The sequence below is a fragment of the Cannabis sativa genome, chromosome 3 (assembly GCF_029168945.1).
Source record: "Cannabis sativa cultivar Pink pepper isolate KNU-18-1 chromosome 3, ASM2916894v1, whole genome shotgun sequence".
NCBI classification, from domain to species: Eukaryota; Viridiplantae; Streptophyta; class Magnoliopsida; order Rosales; family Cannabaceae; genus Cannabis; species Cannabis sativa.
This window is the reverse complement of record NC_083603.1, coordinates 17,399,753-17,423,418: the sequence shown is the minus strand read 5'-3', so window position 1 is coordinate 17,423,418 and position 23,666 is coordinate 17,399,753. Positions and strand designations below refer to the sequence as shown.

The window sequence follows — 23,666 nt, the reverse complement described above, 5'->3', positions numbered from 1 at the left end:
CTTACGTACTGATATAGATATCCGCAATCGATCAAACAAATAATTTATGAAAGGCTCTAATTGGTGAAAATTGATCATTTTTTTATAACATTTAATTTGCAAAGTAAATATAGTATTTTATTATTTTATATCTATATATATATATTTATATATATATATGTATATATATTTGCAAATATAGTCTTATTGAGGTAGGACAACAAATATTTTTAACAAAGATGTTTAAAAAAACAAAAATAAATATTTTCTGTAAAAAATTATCAAGAGTACTTAAGCAAAGTGATTATCCCTTAAAAGAAGTGATTATACGAAACTAATATTTATCAAAAATAAAGTTATTTAAAATATTTGCTCAACAAATTATCCTTTATGTATTATTGTGCTTTTAGATTTTTTCAAACAGTTAAAAATATGTAGTTTCTAAACTATTCACCATGTGCTGTAAAATGGTAATTCTTTTTGTTTGTTTGTTTATTTTTTTATTTTTCATTTAAAAATTAATATTTCTGTTAAATTTTGACATAAAAAATGTTGATGTGGATGAGATTATTTACACGTCAATGCAACATTGTAATTTAAATAAATATAATAAAAAATATTTATTTAAAAAACATTATAAAGTAAAAATTAGGAGTGTTCATCCTATTCAATTCGCATTATTTTGCTCATAGTACATGTATTCAGTTCCCACTATTTTGCTCATAGTACAAGTATTCAATTCGCACTAAGTGCGGATTTCATATTTTGGATCTAATCCAATCACCATAATAACTTAAATGTAATACAAGCTAATTCGTAAAAGTGTGAGTTTGAATTGGATCGATGATTTTAGAATAGTTATTTTTTAATATTTATTAAAAAAAAATCGTTTCTTCGTAACTAACAATAAAATAAAATAAAATAAATTACTATTCTTTTATGTCTTCAACAACAAAGTAAAATAAATAAAATAAAAAATTCAAAGAAAGAAGAAAAAAAAATTGCATGTATAAAGAATTGTTCAATTTTGCTTTAAATTATATTTTTCTTAAAAATAAGAATAAAATATAAATTTGATCTACTAAATTTTGAAATATATTTGTATTATATGTATTAGATTATTAAATTACTATTTTTTAAAATTAAAATATTAATTGTACATATAATTTTTTTAAATATATAAATATGTGTGAATTGGATTGGATCACTTACGTTTACATATGTATACCCGAAATTCAGTTCGCACTTCAGAGGATGACACGTGTCAACCTTGGAGAATACAATCAACAAATATAATGGCAATTATATTAAAGAATATTAAATGGAATAACTCATTAAATGCGGAGTTAATAGAGTATATCTATAACTCGTTGACTGTATAGTCTTAAGAGAGACAAGGATGTACGAACTATTAATTCACGTATTGACAAAAAATTATTTCGCGTCAGAAGACACCACATAAGGATGACATCAATAATGCATAGCGAGACATCAATTTCGCTACGCATAAAAAGGTGTTGACAAGATGTGGGGGTTGTTAGAACACTTAGCGTATAATATACATTATACTAAGTATAACAACTTGAAGAATCTGAGTGCATTCACTAATGAGCTCTAGACAATTTTCAAGGAGATCCACTGCTCTGTCGAGTCAACTCTCTCAAAAAGAAGCTGACATTCAAATGATGTTGACTACTGAAGTTCACCTTATCACCAAGAACTGCGATTATCAGATGGAATGTTATGTCTTCAATCGCAGAAACTACGGGATTTACAGTATCAACCTCAGAAAGATATGGGAAAAGCTCTAGCTCGCTGCCAGGATTATTGTTGTTATTCAAGTTCCCAGCGAGATACACTTTGCAGCGTATCTAAATCTACGTCAGCATTGACCCATTAAAAGCGGATAAATCACAACTGTGTGATTTTTTAAATAATAACCACATTTATTTACATGGTGCGTACTTAAGGCCCACGATTTTAAAGAAATATTATTGTGGGATTCGTATCTGATTGTAATTAACTGCCACCCTATGTCACTATAAATAGGGGCAGAATGTACAGAAAAAGGGACGGAAAATCCTTGAGAGAAAAAACCCTAGTTTGTATCAGAATAATCTGAATAAGATTGACTCGTGGACTATGCAGAATTTTAACTGCAAAACCACGTAAAACCTTTGTGCTGTTCTTGCTTTATTATTTTTTATTACATTACAACTAATTTCTGTGCTAATCCTATCACGAAATAGGCTTTTTTATCATTAACGAAAATCTGCGTTAACAGTTTGGTGCTTTCATTGAAAGCTTACGTGAAAAAAGCTAAAAAAAAATCCCTCCTAACAAAAGGAAAAACTTTTCTCCATGGCTGACAACGGAGAAAATGACAATACTCATCCTGAAGAAATAACTCACCGCCCTGGAAAAGAGCTGGCGGGCTCACAAAGGCCTCCCAACTCACGAACAACTCGATCTACACGATCGACACGTTCAAGGAGAAGCCAACCTGAAGGTGGCTAAAACCCAAAAACTGGGAATGAAGTTCCTGTTGGGTTTTGTGCCCTAAGCAAAACTCATTTCAATATAATCAGATTTATTAGTTAATAAAGATCAGAAATAACATTTTATGTTCCATAGTTCACATGATTTATTTCATGATTGTTTAATGTATAAATTCTAGTAGGTCCAGAACATATGTATTTGTTAATGATTATAGTGTTGCCAGCACAGTTGAATATAATCTTGATTATATGTTCGAAAGTTTATTCCCTGATTTTTCAGTTCACTGAATTTAGACTGGCATGGTAATCAGCGATAGGTATTCTTACACCTTGGATAAGTGTTATGTCCATTCCGGGGCATTTGCAAAATTTACCAGTATCGGATGTATGGAGTATACATCGGAAGGGACCGATATTGAACTTTGATTAGATATGTTAAATTTACCGTAATATCTATTCAATTCAATATCACCTAGTTGATCCTAGATCAAATGATCTTAATCCTGATATGGTTAGGTTCGATCTCAAGAGTATTATACATGTTTTTTAATTTGTTAGTTAAGCCTACTTTTTCGGTCAGGGTGATACGTACATTTTTGGAACATGATAGTATAATTGAGTGAGAGCGCTAACATAGATATGGAATCTATAACTTCTATAGGTATTTAGAAGTGAAACGATGATTTCCTTCGAGCTTCGCTAAACAGAGATAAATGGTTGAGTACTCATTTCACTTCGCTGAAATATCATTTATACGGAGCTAAGTGTTTTAAGGATAAAATACATTGAAAGGGTGTAACGGTAATTTAGTCCCTATACAATGTAGATCATCAATTAGAGGATCATTGATCAAATTAGGATTATAACAATGGATAATCTATAGTGTATCTATATCATAAAACATATAGAGCGTACTATATGACTGAGAGTGCAATTCTAAGTTCTATGTGTGGATTCAACAAGGAATTAATAAGTTAGTGAATTTACTCGGTAAATTCTTGATCTGCCTATTGGAAGCTCGGTTATATAGGCTCATGTCCCCATACTAGTTGAGACCATACTTCTTGTAAGACTCAGCTAATTAATTTTGATTAATCAATTATAATTCTAAAGTTAGACTATGTCTAGTTTATGAATTTTCACTAAGCAAGGGCAAAATTGTGAAGAAAAGAGATTTTAAGTTTTATTTGTTAATTAAGAGACTTTATATGTCTAATTAATAAATATATTAAATGACAATATTATTTAATAATTAATTTTTAGTTATTAAATAATTGGAATTATCATTTAAGTGGTTGAATTGGAAAACTGGCGTTTTTGAGAAAAATGGGATGAAAAATGACAAAATGGCAAAATTACAAGTGGGGCCCATTATCCTATACATGGTCGGCCACTATGCATTTAATTTTCCATTTATTTTTTCATTATTTTAATGCCAAATAAATCTAACCTAAACCTAAGTGGTTACCTATAAATAGGTAGTGATGGCTTCAGGAAAAAGATGATGCATCTCATTCCTTCAGAGAATATTCTAAGCTTACTTTCCTATACCCAAGCCGCCACTTTTCCTCTCATTTTCTTCTTCAATTTTCGAACCTTGAGTGAATGAGTGAGTTCCCACACACATCAAGTGGTATCTCAATCATAGTGTGGAAGATTGTGAAGAATCCAATCAACAAGAAGGAGAATCAGCATCAAGGAAGGAGAGAAAGAGATCCATGTTCAGATCTTGATAATGCTCTGCTACAGAAAGGAATCAAGGGCTAGAGATCTGAACAGAATGAGTCATTATATTCCGCTGCACCCAATGTAAGGTTTCCTAAACTTTATATGTATTTATTTCATTGTTTTAGAATTCATATTAGGATGTTAATAAAACATACTTGTTAGTAAATCTAGATCCTGGTAAAATATTTCCAACAGTTCCCAACAATGACGGCGGCGGCACTCTTAGAAGTGGGGGTTTTTATGACCCTAATAAGTATGTTCCGTTAGTTGAGTTGGAAAATCGCCAACTCAAGCGACAGTTGGAGGAGGCAAAGTGACGAAATGCTGAGTTGGAACAGGAGGCAGCCACAGCCAGGGCATCTCAGGAGAATGGCGCTCGAAACCAACCTAATCCTGAGGTGAGGAGGCCACGAAGCAGACATCGCGACACCCGAACCAGGAGGCAGGAGACAACTCAGGGGGACCCTCAAAATGCTCAGGATGAACAACCTAGGGAGACTGAGGATGCCCGTGATGATGAGCAACCAAATGGCCACGCTCGTCGTCAAGAAGAACCTCCAAGACCCCGGGGACGCACAACCCAGGGGAATGGAAACCGTGATTTACCGGAATCTTCTTGCAGGAATGCAAGTAGGAGGCAACCTCAAGCTAGGGAACAGGGAATCCCTCGTGACAACGAGAGAGATCCTGAGACTCAACCTAGGACATGTGGGTTGCCCCCGAGACATCGTCAGCGTCCTTCTCGCATTGATAGGGAAAGGGCACATACAAACCCCAGCAAGGGGCATGTATCAACCTGTTCTCATAAGAGAAGGCTAGTATGTGACGAGACAAGTTCCAAATCTAGACGTACAAGAACTCTTAGTTGATCTACGTGAGGAGGAGATAGAACTCGTCGCAGTACTGATCGAGAAAGTACGAGCACAAGTAGAACAGAAAGTTACTCAAGGACAAGGTACGTGAGTAACTATGATCCACAACAGTCGGATCTCCATAATCAATTGAACCTGAAAAAACCTAACCTTCATCAACAACTCTATCAAAAGCAAGAGGATCATATCCAATTCAAATCAACGAGTTAGAAGACAAGTTCAGGAGGTACCAAGATGGGAATTTAGGAAACTGCCTGGTTACGACTCGGACGAGGAGCTCGAGCCTTTCCACCCAAATATCATGAGTGCTAAATTCACTCAAGGATTCGAGAACCCTCACGTCTCGTCATACGATGGGACTACAGATTCAGTCGCGCACTTGAATAATTTTAACACTATCATGCAAGCCAGCAATGTTACGAATAATTTACGGTGTCTTTTATTCCCTACCTCGCTAGTTGGGGCAGTGAGCAACTATTTCAACAAATTTACACATCATTCAATCACCTCTTGGGAACAGTTGTCTAAGGACTTCAAGAAACAGTTCCAGGTAACAAGGGATAGGTGACCCAAAGCGTCTTCTCTTACAAACATAAAGCAGCAGCCAAGCGAGACACTTAAGGCATACTTAAGTCGTTTCAATATAGCTACTGCGAGAGTAAGAAATTTGAATGATAGTATCCAGCTCACTACCCTTCAAGTAGGGATCACGACTGATCTCTCAACTGTTGGAGGCGAGCTATGGGATGACTTACAGGGTCGCCTAGTGAAGAACATTAGTGAGTTCAATGAAAGAGCTCAGATGTTTGTTCAAAAAGAGGAAGCAAGAAAAGAGATGAAGTTGTTAAAGACTGGCTCGGGAACTAAACCTAGCACTATCTCGACAAGTACTATCTCAACGAAGGCTAATAATCCAAGAGGCTCTAAAAGGAAAGATGACTCCAAGGAATCGGCCAAGCACAAGAAGAAACAGAAGAAGCATGCCAAGTACGTGCCAATCTACACTATTTAAACCGAGCTTAATGAAACTCGAAAAAATATCTATCTCGCACATGAGCACAGGGTCGCTTTCCGTAAACCTGAGCCCATGAGGCATGCGAGACATAAGAGAGATGCAACCAAGTTTTGTAAGTATCACAAGGACATTGGGCATACGACAGAGGAATGTCATCAACTGAAAGACGAGATAGAAAGTCTTATCGTGCGGGGTCACTTCAGGCAATATGTGAAGCGACCAGGCGATGGACAAAACCAGCCTAATCCGCCTAATAACCTACGCAACCAAAGATTACAACCTTCTCCTCTCAAAGAAGAGGATATTCTGGTTATCACAAGAGGACCACATATTACTGTGGAAAGTAACAATGCCCAAAAGAGATATGAAAAAGAAGTTAAGAACGAGCAGTCTACTTTTGCTCGAAAACCTTCTAAAAGAGCTAAGATTGAAGAACCTCCAATTGTGTTCTCGGAGGAAGATGCAAAACACCTGAGGTATCCTCACGTCGACCCACTGGTAATTACCATCTAGCTCACCAACAAAAGGGTAAAAAGGATGTTGGTGGATAACGGAAGTTCAGTGAATATCCTTTATAGGGATACACTGAAGAAAATGGGGCTAGAAAAAGCAAATTAAAACCTTGCATGGTAAATCTATGTGGATTTACAGGTAACAGTGTCACCAGTCATGGAATAATTGAGCTCCCATTAACCGTGGGCGAAGAACCTTTATCCACCAATATTATGCAAGACTTTCTTATTGTCGACCTGCTATCAGCCTACAACATACTATTGGGTCGACCAGCGTTAATTGGACTAGGGGCAATCAATTCAATTAAGCACTTATCCTTGAAGTTTCAGACACCGACAAATGTGGGAGTAGTGTGAGGTGACCAAATGCTGGCTCGCGAATGCTACCGCATAGAGCTGCAGAATAAAAAGGTCGGTCACCAACTAATGGTAGTCATGATTGAGGAGGGTGAGAAGCAGGATGAGGATCTTGATCCTCGGATTCAAGATGAACGAAATTCATTGAAACCAATTGAGGAATTGGAAGAGGTTGTTCTAGATCCTAGAAATCTCACAAAGTGTGTATTCATTGGTAAGAACCTGGATGAACAATTAAAATAGCAACTAATAAGTTTTTTGAGGGAAAAGCAAGATCAGTTCGCCTAGAGCCACTCAAATATGGTAGGGATTGACCTTAAGATCATCTGTCACCACTTGAATTTCGACCCAAATTACCTAGCCAAGAGACAGAAGAGATGACCCTTGGATTCCAAGAGGTAAAGGGCACTCAAGCAGGAAGTAGACAAGTTGTTGGTTAACGACTTTATACGTGAATCGTTCTATCCCTCGTGGATATCCATTCATGTTCTCGTCCCAAAACCAAATGGAGTTCTATTCATTCTTTCAGCACCCTCTAGCATACACCTTACTCTCTCAATGAGAGTTCTATTCATTCTTTCAGCAAGTCCATTTTGCTGAGGTGTATCCCTAACTGTTAAGTGTCTAGCTATCCCATGTTCCTTCCAGATGTCATCAAATTTCTTTGAGCAATATCCCCAATTATTGTCAGTCTTTAGCTTTCTAATTTTACATCTGGTTTGATTTATAATTAACTTTTTCCAGTTGACAAAAGTGTTGAAAGCCCCATCCTTGCTCTTCAAGAGGAACACACATACTTTCCTTGAGAAGTCATCTATGATGCTAATAAAATAGCTTGCACCTCCTAGAGTCTTGATTCTAGATTGAGCCTAGAGATCAGAGTGTATATAGGCTAGTTTTTTCTTAGTAGTGTTGTCTAGTAGAGAATTTAGCTCTGCAACTTTTACCATAAACACACTCTTCACAGAAACCAAGTTTGCCACTTAATCCACCAAGAAACAATCCACGCTTGTCAAGTTCAATGAGGCCTCTCTCACTAACATGACCAAGCCTCAAATGCCATAGGTCTATACTGTCATTGTTGACATTATTGACAGTAGGTGATGTTGTTCCTAACTGCAGTTCCAATCATGTAGTATCAACCACTAGAGAACCTTGTAAGATATTGAGAGTGTCATTATCTATTTTTATAGTATAGCCATGATTATCAAACATAGCAATTGACAACAAGTTTTTTTTAGATCAGGCACATACCTCACATTTTGTACTATTCAAGTTATGCCATCATGCATCTTCATGTCAACTGTGCCAATTCCAAGAATCTTGCATGCCTTATTGTTTCCTAGAAGAACTGTACCAACTGAGTTTTCTTCATAGCTGGTGAACATATCCTTATTTGGAGTCATGTGAAATGAATAGCCAAAATCAAGGATCCATTCTCCTCTTGAATCTTTAATTGAGACAACTAGAACATCTATTGAATCATAGCCACTAGATGCAACATCTGCTTCACCTTTTTTTTTACTCTTATCTCTCTTAAGCTTGTTCTTTAATAGGTAACATTCATTTCTGAAATGTCCATCTTTCTTATAGTAAAAGTATTTCTTCCCAGTTGGAATTTTGTTTTTGGAATTTGACTTGTGTCCAATCTTTGATTTCTTGAAGTCTCCCTTTTCAGTTCTTCCTTGAACAAACAACCCTTCACAACCAATTTCTGATATGTCATCAACCTTCTTCTAAATTTCTTTTGAATTGAGTGCAGCATTTACTTTCAAACATAGTTAAGGTATCCTTGCCATGTAAGATCGTATCCACAAAATGTTCATAGTTTTTAGGCAAGGAGCTTAATAGTAGAATAGCTTGATCTTCTTCCTCATTTCGAACCCTAATGTTGTTTAAGTCTAAGATTAGTTTGTTGAAGTCATCAAGATACTTCCTGAGTTCCTTGGTTTCATCAATTATCACGGTGTAAAGCTTCTTCTTCAAATAGAGTTTTTTTGCCAGAGATTTCTTCATGTATATTGATCCAAGTTTGTTCCACAATCCCAATCCATTCTCTTCATCAACAACTTCTCAAAGGACTTCATCTCCTATGCTTAACAAAATGGCACTATGAGCTTTCATCTCAGTTTCTTAAGAAACTTTCTTGGCTTCCTCTCCTTCTTTAGAGCCAGCTTCCATTATGGCCCTTGCAATACCCTGATGCACGAGCAGTGCCTTCATCTTGATTCGCCAAAGACCAAAGTCATTGGCTCCTGTAAATTTACCCACTTCAAATCTTGTAGTTGCCATCTTTGTTCTTTAACTTTGATTATCACGGTTCTTAGTTTCACAATAGAAACTTGTGCTTTGATACAATTTGTGGTGATTCAATCACCCTCCAAGAACATAACAAATACACTGAAATCAAAGAATAACAAAGAAAACTAAAGCTAACAATGCACAGTATGAAAAAAAAAAACAGAGTATGGGAACACTTGAATTACAAGGTTCGATCACAAGCAGAAAATCTTAGATCTACTCCTTGGGTGGAACTACCTTGAGGCTTTGCCTTTATTAATTGAAGATGATGCTCAGAGTTGATACACAACAGGGACAGAAAAACATGAACAAAATGGAGTCTTGCTCCTACTGAAATGGCTCACTCGAGAAACATGAGTTATACAATTCTCAGACCCTTTACAATAACACACATCCTCAACCTTTTCTCTCAAGCTACTAAATAACAAATGGTCTTAATATATAGACCCAATACACGTGTTACTGAGCTAACAAACTTAACAGAATTTAACTAACAAAATTCTAACTAGCATAACTGTCTAACTTGCACAAATGTATAAACCCCATAGAAATAAATTGCAGATCTTTTTTGTAGTTTGAGAACGACATCGATTATTGATGCTTCATCAGTATGTTAATGAAGCTTTTTTGGTCTTTAATTGATTTTTTTTTTTTTTTTTTTTTTGGTGAGAATGGTTCGAGTTGTAAATTTATAGGTTTCGTTTATGCTTTTGTGTTTCACGTGCTCTTTAAAGAAGATATAGTCCCGTGATTAATAGAAGATTGTGTCGCGTTGATATAGTGAGATTGCATGTCATTTTTGAGATAGTATGGGATTATTTTGATTTTACAGTAAAGATGTTGGCGTGTTACGTTAATAGAAGGGTATTAAATTAATTGACATCAATTATGTTATTAGAATGTCTATTAAAAAAAATCCGTAACAACAATAAAAAATGGGTCCTCTACTTTATATAAGAAACACATATAGGGCAGTGCAAGCAATGCAATAAATCTGGTCCAGAGTATCACATGTTTGGCCCTGTACGTATAGTTCCCTAAATTGAGAGGAATCTATATTAATTATTAGTTCATATTACAACTAATACATATTTATATAGAATATTTCTTCCTACAAATGATACATATAAATATCTAGTATAATATTGTTTTGTTTATTAATCGTATATTTGCATGTTAATTGATCACGATTGTATGGACATTCCAAGGGTCTTACAGTATATACCTAAAATAAATAATAAAAAACCTATTAATAACTTGTCTTTTAGGGTACGTATACCGTATACGTTGTAATCCAAATATCTATCTATATATTTTGAGTTAAAAGTAGTTTTTTTTTTAAGGAATTCATTCATATTATTCGAACAATTACACAGGTTATGGGTCTTCTAGCCTAATAAAAAATATGTGTTTTTTTTTTTTAGTAGAAGTAGGTTTTTAACTATATATATTTATTTTAATTTATGGTTTTAAAAAATATATCTTGATTTGGAGTATTTGTAAGTGTAACAAATTGAGTAGTTTCACTGCATTTTTTACTTATATTATTAATTTAAGTTATATATGTACAGCTCAGAACTTATGCATATACATTAATTTTTCTTAAAAAAAAAAAAAAAGAGAGAGAAAATAATGTGGATGAATAGAACGGCTTTTTAGGTCGATAAAAAGTGGCGGTGACCTAATTCAAATGAGCGAAATTAAAGTAGATGTACATGATGATATGAACTGTACGTCCATTAATGATTTTTCTCAACAAGTTCTAACCTACCACAATTCCATTACTCGTAATTAAAAATATTGGCCTCACCATACAGAGTAATATAATCACTACATAATAGGTATATATTAAAGGGAATTCTTTTTAAGTGAAGCTTATATATGTATATATATATATATTTACAAACACAGGCGGTTTGTGAATAGAGTAATAATAAGATGTAGCATTCGTTTTATGAATAATGTAAATTAAACATTGTGAAGGAAGAAGAGGTCAAAATCAAAATCAATCCCACACAAGTTGCCAATTGCCATGGGCCAAGCTAGCCAGTAAAGTAAGTAGCATAACATGGCACCAAAAGAGGTGAAGGTGACGTGACGTTTATATTTATATATAAATATAAAAAAATAAACAAATAAATAAATAAAAAGAATAGCAGCTTCTACACATTGCGATTTATAGCAGCAGCAAGCAGTGGTAGTTCTATTAACTTTTGCCCATGCTTTTGGGTAAGTAGGAGTAGTGGGAAATGAACTATGTAATATGACACTATTGTATATCAGTCTTCAAGAGTGACATTATTGATGAGAGAAAGATTTATTTTTTTGACTTTTAATTTCACGTAATTCACAAAGGGGGTAATCAATTATATATTGGATTAACCCAAATGTGCTTTCTAGATCTCTTCATGATTTTGGTGTCAAAAAAAAAATCTCTTTATGATTTATCATCAAATGAGTGTTGGATTAAATTGAGAATTGGTATCTAGGTTATTACCCGTAGTACAGCTTGAGTTTTTCTTTCTTTTTTTAAGGGGCTTTTCTAAACAAAATCCTTTTTTTTTTATCGTTTAACATTTTTAGATGTGTTATCTTGCGATTGACTAACAATATCTTTAAAAATAATTATATTAAATTATATGAGACACGGTATTTAATTAAACCAATAATAAAAATAACACATAAAAAAATGTTAGGCACGGTGACTTTTTTAGTATTTCTCTTTCATATAAGTAAATGAAATACTCTAACATGCATGTCATACTTATCCAATCTTTTTTTTTTTTATTATTCTTATATTTTTCAATTTCACTAGTAAGATGTAGCGGATAGAGTTTATGAGATGTTGATCTCTGAATGTGTCCAAGTATAAAATAGTACTTAAAATACATATTATATTATTAAATTTTTAAGTTCTTATTAATATAATCATCGAAGTTTTTCGAATTTATACGCATACAATCACTAGGTGACATAAGTCAGTAGAGTTAATCCTTTTAAACAAAGTTAGCATCTTCTTTTGTCCTTATTTACGTAATATATGATTTGGTTTCGATTATTTCTAATATAAAAAGTTGAGTAATTTATAGTATAAATATTTAAATTTAATTTGTAATTTTAAATAAATATTGAAATTTAATTTTTGACGGTAATAATAATAAGATTATAATTTTGGAACTTTGTGAGTAATTTGGACCAATTAAAAATTATCCCGTAGCAATTTACTTAACATTTAATAACTAGTATTATTACCGCTATTTATGCCGTAAATTACCATTTATGTATTTTACACATTGCAATATAGTATTTTAGTGTGTGTTTCTTTTAATTGAACTGTAAAAAAATTATGTTTTGTACTAAAAAAAATAATAATAATTATGTTAAATTTAATGCATAAAAGAAATGGTGTATACCTCTCCAAAACCAAGTTTTGATGCCTTAGTCTTTTCAATAATAGTCACTTGATAATTTGTATTTTGAAAAATTATACTGTTTACTATCCTAAATTTAAATTTAATAAATAATTTTTTTTGAGATAAAAATTTAATAAATAATTAAAAGTTTATTAAATTTAATAAATTTAAATTTAATTATTTGTCAATCTAATAAACTTTTTAAAATTTAATAAATAATTAAAAGTTTATTAAATTGACAAATAATTAAATTTAAATTTAGAATTCATAAATTTTAAAATATAAAATACTATATAATATTATTGAAAATATAATGTACGGTATTTAGATAATAAAAGATTTTGGATAAAAAAAACTACTATAAAATATTAATTTATTTGTAATAGATTAGTAGGTTCTTTAAAAATAGAATTATCTTAGGTTCTTTAATACCTCAGTCTTTTCAATAATTTACTATTAGAATTATGTAATAGGTGTTTTTTTTTTGAACAAATATAATAGGGTATATATATAAAAACCAAAAATTATTTAAAAGGAAGAATTAATTTTAAATTACAAGGGAGAAAATGAAAGCTAAAATAATAAATACAACGGAGAGAAATGATCAATTCAATCACCCTGTCTTCCATCGAATAATCACACACAATAATGCAATACAGGGCAAAACATTAACATGGTAGAGTAGGGAGAAAGATCAAAATGATCATGATTTTGTTGAGATAATGAAAAGATCAACGGTGGAGATTAAACACAAATTGAAAATGAAAAGAAAAAAAACCCTCGAAACCAAATAAATACACCAAGCCGTGAAACTAAAGCATCGTTTTAAATGGCTTAGTAATCAGTGGTTGGGAGCTGTTCGTGGCCGGTGTGGGAGATGAAGACGAACTCATATACAAGCCCAGCAATACCACCACCGATCAAAGGCCCGGCCCAGTAGATCCAGTGGTTCTCCCAGCTCCAGCTCACCAAAGCAGGCCCAAAAGACACTGCTGGGTTCATCGAGGCCCCATCGAAGGCCCCACCAGCCAAGATGTTAGCACCAACGATGAAACCAATAGCGATGGGAGCAATAATGCCCAAATTACCCTTCTTGGGATCAACGGCTGTGGCGTAAACTGTGTAAACCAATCCAAAGGTCATCACGATCTCGAAGACCAATCCTTGCCATACTCCAACTCCAGCAGATAAGTTGAATGTTGGAACAGCCTGCGAAACACCGAATCAAAACCCACATTAAAAATAAAGCTCGTGACTACTCCATAACTAACTAACTAAATCGTAACAAACTTATAATAATATTAATAAATAATCAGTAAAAAAGTTATTCTCACCAAACCACCGGTGACGAACTTGAGGAGCAAGGCGGCGACGGTGGAGCCGAGGAGCTGAGCGATCCAGTAAAGGATGCCACGTAGGAGTGTGATGTTACCGCCGACGAAGGCGCCGAAGGTGACGGCAGGGTTGACGTGTCCGCCGGAGATGTTGGCTCCGACTGCGACGGCGACGAATAGTGCGAAAGCGTGAGCTATGGCGGCGGAGATGAGACCGGCGGGAGTGGTGACACCATTGTCGGTGAGCTTGTTGAAGGCGATACCTGAACCTGAACCGGCGAAGACGAAGATCAGAGTTGAGATAAACTCAGCCAAGGCCGCCCTTAAGGCGTCTGGTTGAGTTGCCTCCTCGGGTCTACCGACGGCGATGTCTCTGATCGGCATACTGATATTGTGATGATGATCAAGATTGTTGATCGGACGGTGTGTGTTACACGAGTGGAGAGTGAGAGAGAGAGGGGCTTATAGCACTTGTTTGTTTTCCACATCTCAGCTCTCTGAGCTTACTTATACTGAAGCACATGAGGCTTGTTAAACTGGATATAGACGGTTCCCGGTTTTATTTTTATTTTTAATTAATTTAATAATTACAACGTGAACAGCTGATTGGTTGACAGGCTGTGAAATTTTTTAAAAAAATGTTTACATTTCTAAAAAAGTGAAGCAATCAGCCGCTAGAGTCCTGTGTGATTGACACGTGTACATTGGTGATAAGTGCCACGTAACATACTTACATTAGTGGATATATATTGTCTATTTTGTTTGGTCTCCATCTAGAAAGATCGAATAAATCAATTATTTTTCGTATATTGAGCAGAAAAAAATGGACAACCTTATATCTTTCATAAATACTTGGAGAAAAAAACAATTACAAAAAATAATTTTCATAATCTTTCTTTTTTTGAAACAATAATTCTCATAATCTTAATAAATAGAAAGAAAATATTTTCAAGCTTTTGTCTTCTTTTTTCGAAAAACCATATACGTTACAACCTTTTATAGTTATTTTTTTTTCATTAAATCTCATTTATGAAGTAAATAATATTTTTTCCCTCAAAAAAAAAAAGTAAATAATATTTTCCCTCTTTGTTTTTTCTTTACTCTTGAAGTTTTAAGGAGAGTATTTTCTCTCAAAGAATTTTTCTAAAAATAAAATAAAATAAAATAGAAGATTAATTATAAGTTTAATAAAATATACAAGACAAAACTTTAGTAAGAAACTTTTGCTTGGGTAGGCCTTGGCCTCTTAAGTTATTTCATTTCATTGTATTTCTTTTCCATATAAATAATCATAATTATTAATGATTTTATTCGTTCAATGTGGCACCTGATCCATGTGTTAATATTCATATTGACTTAATCAAATGTTAACAACCACAGTATATTATTCATCATTTTGCCTTCTTCTTTTATATAACTATAAAATATAAATTTCATTTTCCATTTTAAAAATAATTGTTCGCTCTCTTTATTTAATTAAATTATAATTTAAATATTGTATTTTCTCAAAATAAAATATAATAATACACTAAGTTTAATTGTAATTAAATATTTTTAAGATACATACTATATTGGACCATGTGTTTTACAAAAATTATTAATTGGACCCTCTGTTTTATTAAATGATAAAATAGACCCTGTATTTTTCAAAATTGTACAAATAAGACCTGAATTGATTTTTTGTCAAAATAAAATATAATAATAATCCGATCGACACATGTTATGATAACACTGGTTATATTTTCTGTATCTGTTTGTGTTAAAAATTGTCTTAAAGTTGGTTATATTAAAATATAAATTTGTTAAAAATTGAGCTCAGGGTCCTATTTGTACAATTTTGGAAAATACATGGTTCATTTTGTCATTTAAAAAAATAGAGTGTCCAACTGGTAATTTTTACAAAATACAGAGTCCAAAATAGTATTTACCTATACTATTGTGATCTGATTTATCATCTAATTACTCTAAACTAATCCAATTACACAGAATCAATCAAATTCAATCTAATTATTAAAAATTGGACATCCATAATAATTAAATTTGATTGGAGGTGAGTAGTTATATTCTATTTAGATTAGATCAATTTTTGGAGAAAACTTTAAAAATTATTAAAAAATCGATCTAATCTAATTACATGTAATACTTATTACAAATATGTTATATTTATTCATATATAATAATAAAAATATTTAAATTTTATTTTTATTTATTGTTCAATAATTTTTGATGAAGTATTACATCTAAATAAGGAAATTCCTAAAAAAAATCCTAAGAACTCACGTTACAGTTTAGTTTGGGAAATTTGATTTTCTATACTTACATATACTTAATATTTTATTTCTAAACTAATACATATCATCATTGAAAATATAGTGGAAATTACCTATAGTATGGATTTTTATTAAATGTTTAGATAAATATGGATAAATTTTAATTTTAGGTAAATTATGGTATTTTTCTATTTTAAATTATTATGTGGGTTTTCTTTTCCATATTTTTAACTTTTTTTTTTATATTTTCCAGAAAATCATTTTCTCTCTTACCTCTTTGTCTTCTCCACCACCATTGTTTCTCTTCACCTCTCTGTCTTCTCTTCACCATTGTTCCATCTTCACCATTGTTTTCTCTCTTACCTCTTTGTCTTCTCCTCCACCATTTCTCTTCACCATTGTTCCATCTTACCTGAAGAGGAGGCATCGATTTACGCCGTCGAAGCGAAAAGAGGAGCCTATAAAACATCGTGAGGTCCCGTCGTCCCTCTACGTCCTCTGACCCCTTTTCTTCGGACAGCCACCTCTGCCCTCTCCTCTGGTTAGTTTTCTTGCTTCTACTTTTCATGGAACTGTTCAACTATTACTCAATGCTCTGCAAGTGTTTGATAAAATGTTTTAAAAGACCCCAAGAAAAATAATATGCTTCTGCATTGAATATCCCTTCTTCTCTACTCAAAGTTGACCCAAGCCATCACTTTCATGTCTTTGCATTTAAATTGTATTTTGTACCTAACATTTCATAACCATGATAAATTTAAAGCTTCTCTGAGTTTAACTTTCAATATAGGTGTACAGGATTTAGTTTATAGCTTGTAGAGCACACTTATCAATCATTTAATCGCGAAAACATTTTTATTATGTAACCTTCCCTTTGTTGGGTAACCAACATGTATGGTTGTGATTTTCCAAGTCATGCAATTAGCATTTGATTATACCTTTTAATCTGAATGTTTCTATTTCAGGGTTGGGTAACACTACAATTGACCCGAGATCCCACCTTTGCAAGAGGATTCTTGTCTGCTAGATCCGTCACTGGGTTTCTTTCAGATGTTTATTCTGTAGCTGCTGATGAAGTTGGGAAAATTTTTGTTATTGTTGATGAAAGGGTATGTATCTATCTACAATATGGTGTGCTTATCTATTCTTTGAGCTCCTATACACATGATAAATTTGTGTAGCATTTTTGGTAACCTGAAGTTGAATTACTCACTGCGAAGTATTTTTGGAGCAGGCAGATCTTAGCAAACCAGAGACAATTCCTGTAACGTTGGTTGGCATTCACACTGTTATTGATTGTGCCACAGGGCGCCCAGAAGAGCCTATAAAGACGGTAGGATATAACTAATAATTTTCTCTACAGTAGTTTTATATTGATTGGTTTTTGCATTCTTTTTATGCTATATTTCTTTTTTCCTAAAAACAAGTAGAGGAATTCATGTGTCATTCAGCAAGCTCAGTATATATCTTTATGGTAAATGTGCAAATATTGATTCCAGACCTTTGCTAAGCAATCATTTTTCCCTTAAACTAAGCTCTTTATTGTGTCTTCTTTATTTTTCAGGTCATTAATCATATTTAGAGAATGTCTTCATCTGATTTTGAATCTCCGAAGAAAACATCTAAAAATACGCAATCCCCTTCTTCTACTCGTGGTGTGAAAAGAAAGTGCATTGGTGAAACATCTAAATGGAACAAGGTTTTTTCTAATTATTCTCTTAAAGTACCAAGCTACTTATTTTCCATGCTCTTTTATTTAATATCAGTTTATTCATGATTTATTTTCAATGATCTTTTATATTGAAATTTAATATTAATTCATCTTAGCTACTTATTTGCAGTGACTGTGGTGCATTTGTGATTACTTTTGCTGATCACATAATTCATGACACCATAAATGGCATATCTCCTAAACTCAACATTGCCAATTATCGTGATGACCTTGCTGTTTGTCTTTACCATCATGCTAAAAAGAAGCAAGAGGATGGGTACAAGACTGATGTAGAGGAACCTGAAAAGCCTGAGAAAACGAAGCAGAAGACTGATGTAGAGGAACCTGAAAAGCCCGAGAAGGAAAAGAAGAAGACTGATGCAGAGGCACCTGAAAAGACTGAGAAGAAGAAAAAGAAGGATGTTGAAGAGGCACCTAGAAAACTTGAGAAGAAGAAAAGGAAGGTTGTTCAAGACGCACCTGAAAAACCCGAGAAGAAAAAGATGTAGTAGTTTTATATTTTTTGTGTGAACATAAATTGAGTTCTTATTCTTAATGTCTCAAAGTGTGCTCTTTGAGATTTCATACTTTGTTTCAAACACACCTGGTTACTTTCTTATATTGTTAGGTTACTTTGTAAAGCATGACAAACACACCTGGTTATTTTTTTTCCTAATCTTTTTCAATGAATAGGTGTCTTCTAATTCTTGTTTCAGTAATAAAAATTGGATTTAGTAATGATGAGTTGTATTATGTACCAGGTTACTTTATAAATCATAATAGACATACTAAGTTACTTTTTTTTATTAAATCAAGACATCAAATTTTATAAGTAAAAAAATTAAAATTATACTTGAAACAAAAACAAATCTGTATAAATTGAAATTTTAATGGTACCAGGTTAATTAATTTTCTTAATTGAATTTCAAAATACTGATATTAGGTTACTTTCTTATGTAGTTAGGTTACTTTGTAAAGCATGACAAACACACTAGGTTACTTTTTTCTTCTTCATTTTTTTTATTATTTTGTTTTTAAAAAAAAGTATTCAAAGTTTGATCAATATTCATTTAAGCAAAAGAACTAATGTTTTCCCAAGGTAAAGAATGTAACAAATCATTACAACCTTATGTAGTATGGTGTCCTTAGTAACTTGTTCCTTTTTTATGAATGAATATAACGAGCAACATCCTTAAGTAAAAGTAAATGAATCATTCTCTTGGCTTGTGTGGCTTCTCCATAGGTGGGTTTCTGCACGTTTTTCTATTATGACCTGATTTGCCACATCGTCCACACTTCATAACCACTCTTGGCTCTCCCCGTGCTCTTATCCTTCTCCTCCTTGGTCTACCGGGAGGAATTTTTCCTTTAGGAGGTAGGACAAGTATGTCCAATTCTTCTGGTAGACTCCATTCATCCTCATGTGGCAAAGGATAAACTGTTTCTGCATAAGTTGCTTTCATTGTTTCAGTTTTGTAGTAAGCAGAACAAAACTCATGATTGTCCTTCTACTAATGTTTGCAACTTGTGAGTTTCAATGATTGTCTAATCTTCTTCCCTTTTTCTTTTGTTTCTTGTAGTTTCTTCAATGATGAAGTCAGCAACTTCATTAGTATAATCAGCAAGTCTTCTGAAATTATGGTTACTTGAGGTACCATCTTCAAATATCTCACTTTCAATTATTGTTCTTGCTTGTAGTACCAAGGAACCAATCCCCATGTTGTGTATTGCAGCTTAATTTTTTTCTGAATGTTGGTAATGTGTTTGGATCAATTCATGATTAGTAACCTGTCACAAAAACTAAAGTTATTCTTTTAATTAACATATAACATTATTTCAAAATTATATATGTTTAATTGTTACCGTATTTTGGAATGAAGTATAATAACATTCTTCTATGCACAATGGTAACTCAAGTATAGAATTGCAACTCTTCTTCAAGTCTATGTGAAAAAGCACCGAGTTGTTAGTCAACATCTTTATCGGTGGCTCACTTTTAGTTACTTGGTATGAGATCTCAACATTGTCCCAAGTAGTGTTTATTTCATTTTTGATCAAATTTCCAAGATCAAATAATGAACAATTCTCTGGAATATGTATACCAGCCACTTTGTAATTTGAGTAGCAGTTACTTTCATTCCACTCTCCTCCATAATGAATTAATGCTTTAACAAAATTCATTCTCCAAGAAAATTAAAAGTATCAGGTCACTTCCTGAAGCAAAAAGAAAAAATAAAAATCATTTATACAGATTTGTGGTATAAGAAACACAATCATATTCAAATTGTACCCACAACACAACGAACACAACCATATTCAAATTTAAAGTTCCAGGTTACATTCAGAGGCAATAAAAAACCCTAAGATTGAACTAGCAGGTGACTTTTTTCAAGGCATGGTATTTTTCTGCTATTAATTGCAGCCACAACACAACAAACACAACCATATTCAAATTTAAAGTTCCAGGTTACATTCAGAGGCAATAAAAAAACCTAAGATTGAACTAGCAGGTGACTTTTTTCAAGGCATGGTATTTTTTTGCTATAAATTGCACCCACAACACAACAAATACAACTATATTCAAATTTAAAGTTCCAGGTTACATTCAGAGGCAATAAAAAACCCTAAGATTGAACTAGCAGGTGACTTTTTTCAAGGCATGGTATTTTTTTGCTATAAATTGCACCCACAACACAACAAACACAACCATATTCAAATTTAAAGTTCCAGGTTACATTCAGAGGCAATAAAAAATCCTAAGATTGAACTAGCAGGTGACTTTTTTCAAGGCATGGTATTTTTTTGCTATAAATTGCACCCACAACACAACAAACACAACCATATTCAAATTTAAAGTTCCAGGTTACATTCAGAGGCAATAAAAAACCCTAAGATTGAACTAGCAGGTGACTTTTTTCAAGGCATGGTATTTTTTTTGCTATAAATTGCACCCACAACACAACAAACACAACTATATTCAAATTTAAAGTTCCAGGTTACATTCAGAGGCAATAAAAAATCCTAAGATTGAACTAGCAGGTGACTTTTTTCAAGGCATGGTATTTTTTTGCTATAAATTGCACCCACAACACAACAAACACAACCATATTCAAATTTAAAGTTCCAGGTTACATTCAGAGGCAATAAAAAACCCTAAGATTGAACTAGCAGGTGACTTTTTTCAAGGCATGGTATTTTTTTGCTATAAATTGCAGCCACACCACAACAAACACAACCATATTCAAATTTAAAGTTCCAGGTTACATTCAGAGGCTATAAAAAACCCTAAGATTGAACTAGCAGGTGACTTTTTTCAAGGCATGGTATTTTTCTGCTATTAATTGCAGCCACAACACAACAAACACAACCATATTCAAATTTAAAGTTCCAGGTTACATTCAGAGGCAATAAAAAACCCTAAGATTGAACTAGCATGTGACTTTTTTCAAGGCATGGTATTTTTCTGCTATTAATTGCAGCCACAACACAACAAACACAACCATATTCAAATTTAAAGTTCCAGGTTACATTCAGAGGCAATAAAAAACCCTAAGATTGAACTAGCAGGTGATTTTTTTCAAGATATGAGAGTTCTTTTGTTAAAAATTACAATCACAGCACAACACATTACTATGAGAACCAAAATAAAAACCTAAAATGAAAATTCCTTATCATTTTTCCTAAATAATATGTTAACTACATCAAGAATGTAATCAAATTCAATAGTTTGTTACCTTTGTCTATTTTGACTTCAGATTTTATTGATTTTCGTCATCGGCGGCTGTAGGATCATGAACAATAAGATGAAGAATGATAATCACACTAGAGGAGAAGGAAAGAAGTCAGATGAGAATCGCAAGAAACTTGAGAATTCCCTTGAGCTGCTATGTCGAACATGAGAATTCCATTGACCTTCATATATTAAGAAACCTAAGATCAACCATATGAGTTGCACAGAGACAAAAGCACCAAGAATTTCAGAGAGAAATCGCAGGAGAAGGGAAGAAATCGTAACAGAGTGCAAAATGAATCGTAACAGAATTTCAGAGTTACAAGAATTGGTGAATTTGGATATTTAGGGTGGGAATTTTATAAATGGAAATATCCTTTTATAGGTATTCTATTTTTTCCATTTTTTAAGTTTTTTATTTTTTTTTCCAGATTTTAAGTTTTTTTTATAAATGTCCATATTTTTCAAAATGGTTTTAAGAAATTCCATATTTATAAAAAATTCCCGAAAATATATGACCACTTTATCTAAAACCCAAAAATACCCCTCCAAATTTTCCATACTTTTTTTTAGTGCAAAAACATTAAAAAAAAAAAAAAATTGGTAGTCCGATGGGGTCCGATGGTAGTCCGATGGTGGTCCGATGGTCACCTGATGCTACTTTTGTATGTACAAAAACATAAAAAAAAAAAAAATTGGTAGCAGATTTGGTCCGATGGGTGGTCCGATGGGTCCGATGGGTAGTCCGATGGTGGCCCGATGGGGTGGCCCGATGGATGGTCCGATGGATAGCCCGATGGGTGGTCCAATGGTGTAAATGGGGTGATGTAAATAGGGGTATTTTAGGGATATCATAAAAATTGTCATATTTTACAAATATTAGTTATTATTTGTTTAGAAAAAAAATTTTAACCACATGTAAGCATAAAAAATCAAATTTCCCTTTAGTTTTTATGTATTTGTTTAATTAATATTAAAATTCAAGCATTCACTACAAATAATATTTATGATGTTCACCCATAGTCTAAACCATGTGATTTTTTTTTACTAAAATGTCAAATAACCACACAATGAATAATAGTTTTTGGCTATCCATGATGGGTTGCAGACTGGTATACAGCGGGGTGTACAACATTTGTTGTTAGAATTATTGTTGAATATATTTTACCAGGATCTAGATTTACTACCATGTATGTTTCATTAACATCCTAATATGAATTCTAAAACAATAAAAATAAACACATATAAAGTTTAGTAAACCTTACATTGGGTGCAGCGGAATATAATGATTCCTTCCGTTCAGATCTCTAGCCCTTGATTCCTTTCTGTAGCAAAGCATCACCAAGATCTGAACCTGGATCTCTTTCTCTCCTTCTTTTGATGTTGATTCTCCTTCTTGTTGTTTGGAATCTTCTACAGTCTTACACACTATGATTGAGATACCACTTGATGTGTGTGGGCACTACTCTATCACTCAAGGATTTCGAAATTGAAGAAGAAAAGAAGAGGGAAGTGGCGGCTATAGAGAAAGAATAGGAGGCTCAAATTTCATCTGACAAAGTTAACAAAAGTTAAGTGTGAATGGGAGTCATCACTATCTATTTATAGGTAACCACCTAAGTTTAAGTTAGAATTATTTGGCATTAAAATAATAAAAAAATAAATGATAAAAGCCTATAAGAGTGGCCGGTCATGGGCTTTGGATAATGGGCCTCACTTATGCAATTTTGCTGTTTTATCATTTCTGCATCTCATTTTCTCAAAAACGCTAATTTTCAAATTCAACCATTTAAATGCCAATTCTAATTATTTAATAACTAAAAATTAATTATTAAATAATATTGTCATTTAATATATTTATTAATTATACATATAAAGTCTCTTAATTAATAAATAAACCTAGAATCTCTTTTCTTTACAATTCCGCCCTTGCTTAGTGAAAATTC

The 23,666-nt window shown here is 32.9% G+C and overlaps 2 protein-coding genes and 1 long non-coding RNA gene across 3 annotated transcripts; 2 read left to right on the top strand and 1 right to left on the bottom strand.

Annotated features, from left to right (window-relative positions):
* Nucleotides 1–5,378: 5,378 nt before the first annotated feature.
* Nucleotides 5,379–6,961, top strand: LOC133035948 (uncharacterized). The gene is made up of 4 exons (XM_061112398.1): nucleotides 5,379–5,627; nucleotides 5,763–6,064; nucleotides 6,140–6,590; nucleotides 6,671–6,961. Exons 1-4 carry the CDS (start codon nucleotides 5,379–5,381, stop codon nucleotides 6,959–6,961), a joined length of 1,293 nt encoding a protein of 430 aa, XP_060968381.1.
* A 6,315-nt stretch (nucleotides 6,962–13,276) lies between these two features.
* LOC115709359 (aquaporin TIP1-1) lies at nucleotides 13,277–14,970 on the bottom strand. The gene is made up of 2 exons (XM_030637444.2): nucleotides 14,010–14,970; nucleotides 13,277–13,884 (listed from the first exon to the last, which is right to left on the bottom strand). The coding sequence occupies exons 1-2, from the start codon at nucleotides 14,391–14,393 to the stop codon at nucleotides 13,510–13,512; spliced, it is 759 nt and encodes a 252-aa protein (XP_030493304.1). The 5' UTR covers nucleotides 14,394–14,970; the 3' UTR covers nucleotides 13,277–13,509.
* Nucleotides 14,971–16,403: 1,433 nt separating this feature from the next.
* On the top strand, nucleotides 16,404–18,908 carry LOC133036344 (uncharacterized). The gene is made up of 4 exons (XR_009687002.1): nucleotides 16,404–16,449; nucleotides 16,533–16,820; nucleotides 17,245–17,612; nucleotides 17,844–18,908. It is a non-coding gene; the product is annotated as an uncharacterized LOC133036344 (long non-coding RNA).
* Nucleotides 18,909–23,666: the final 4,758 nt, after the last annotated feature.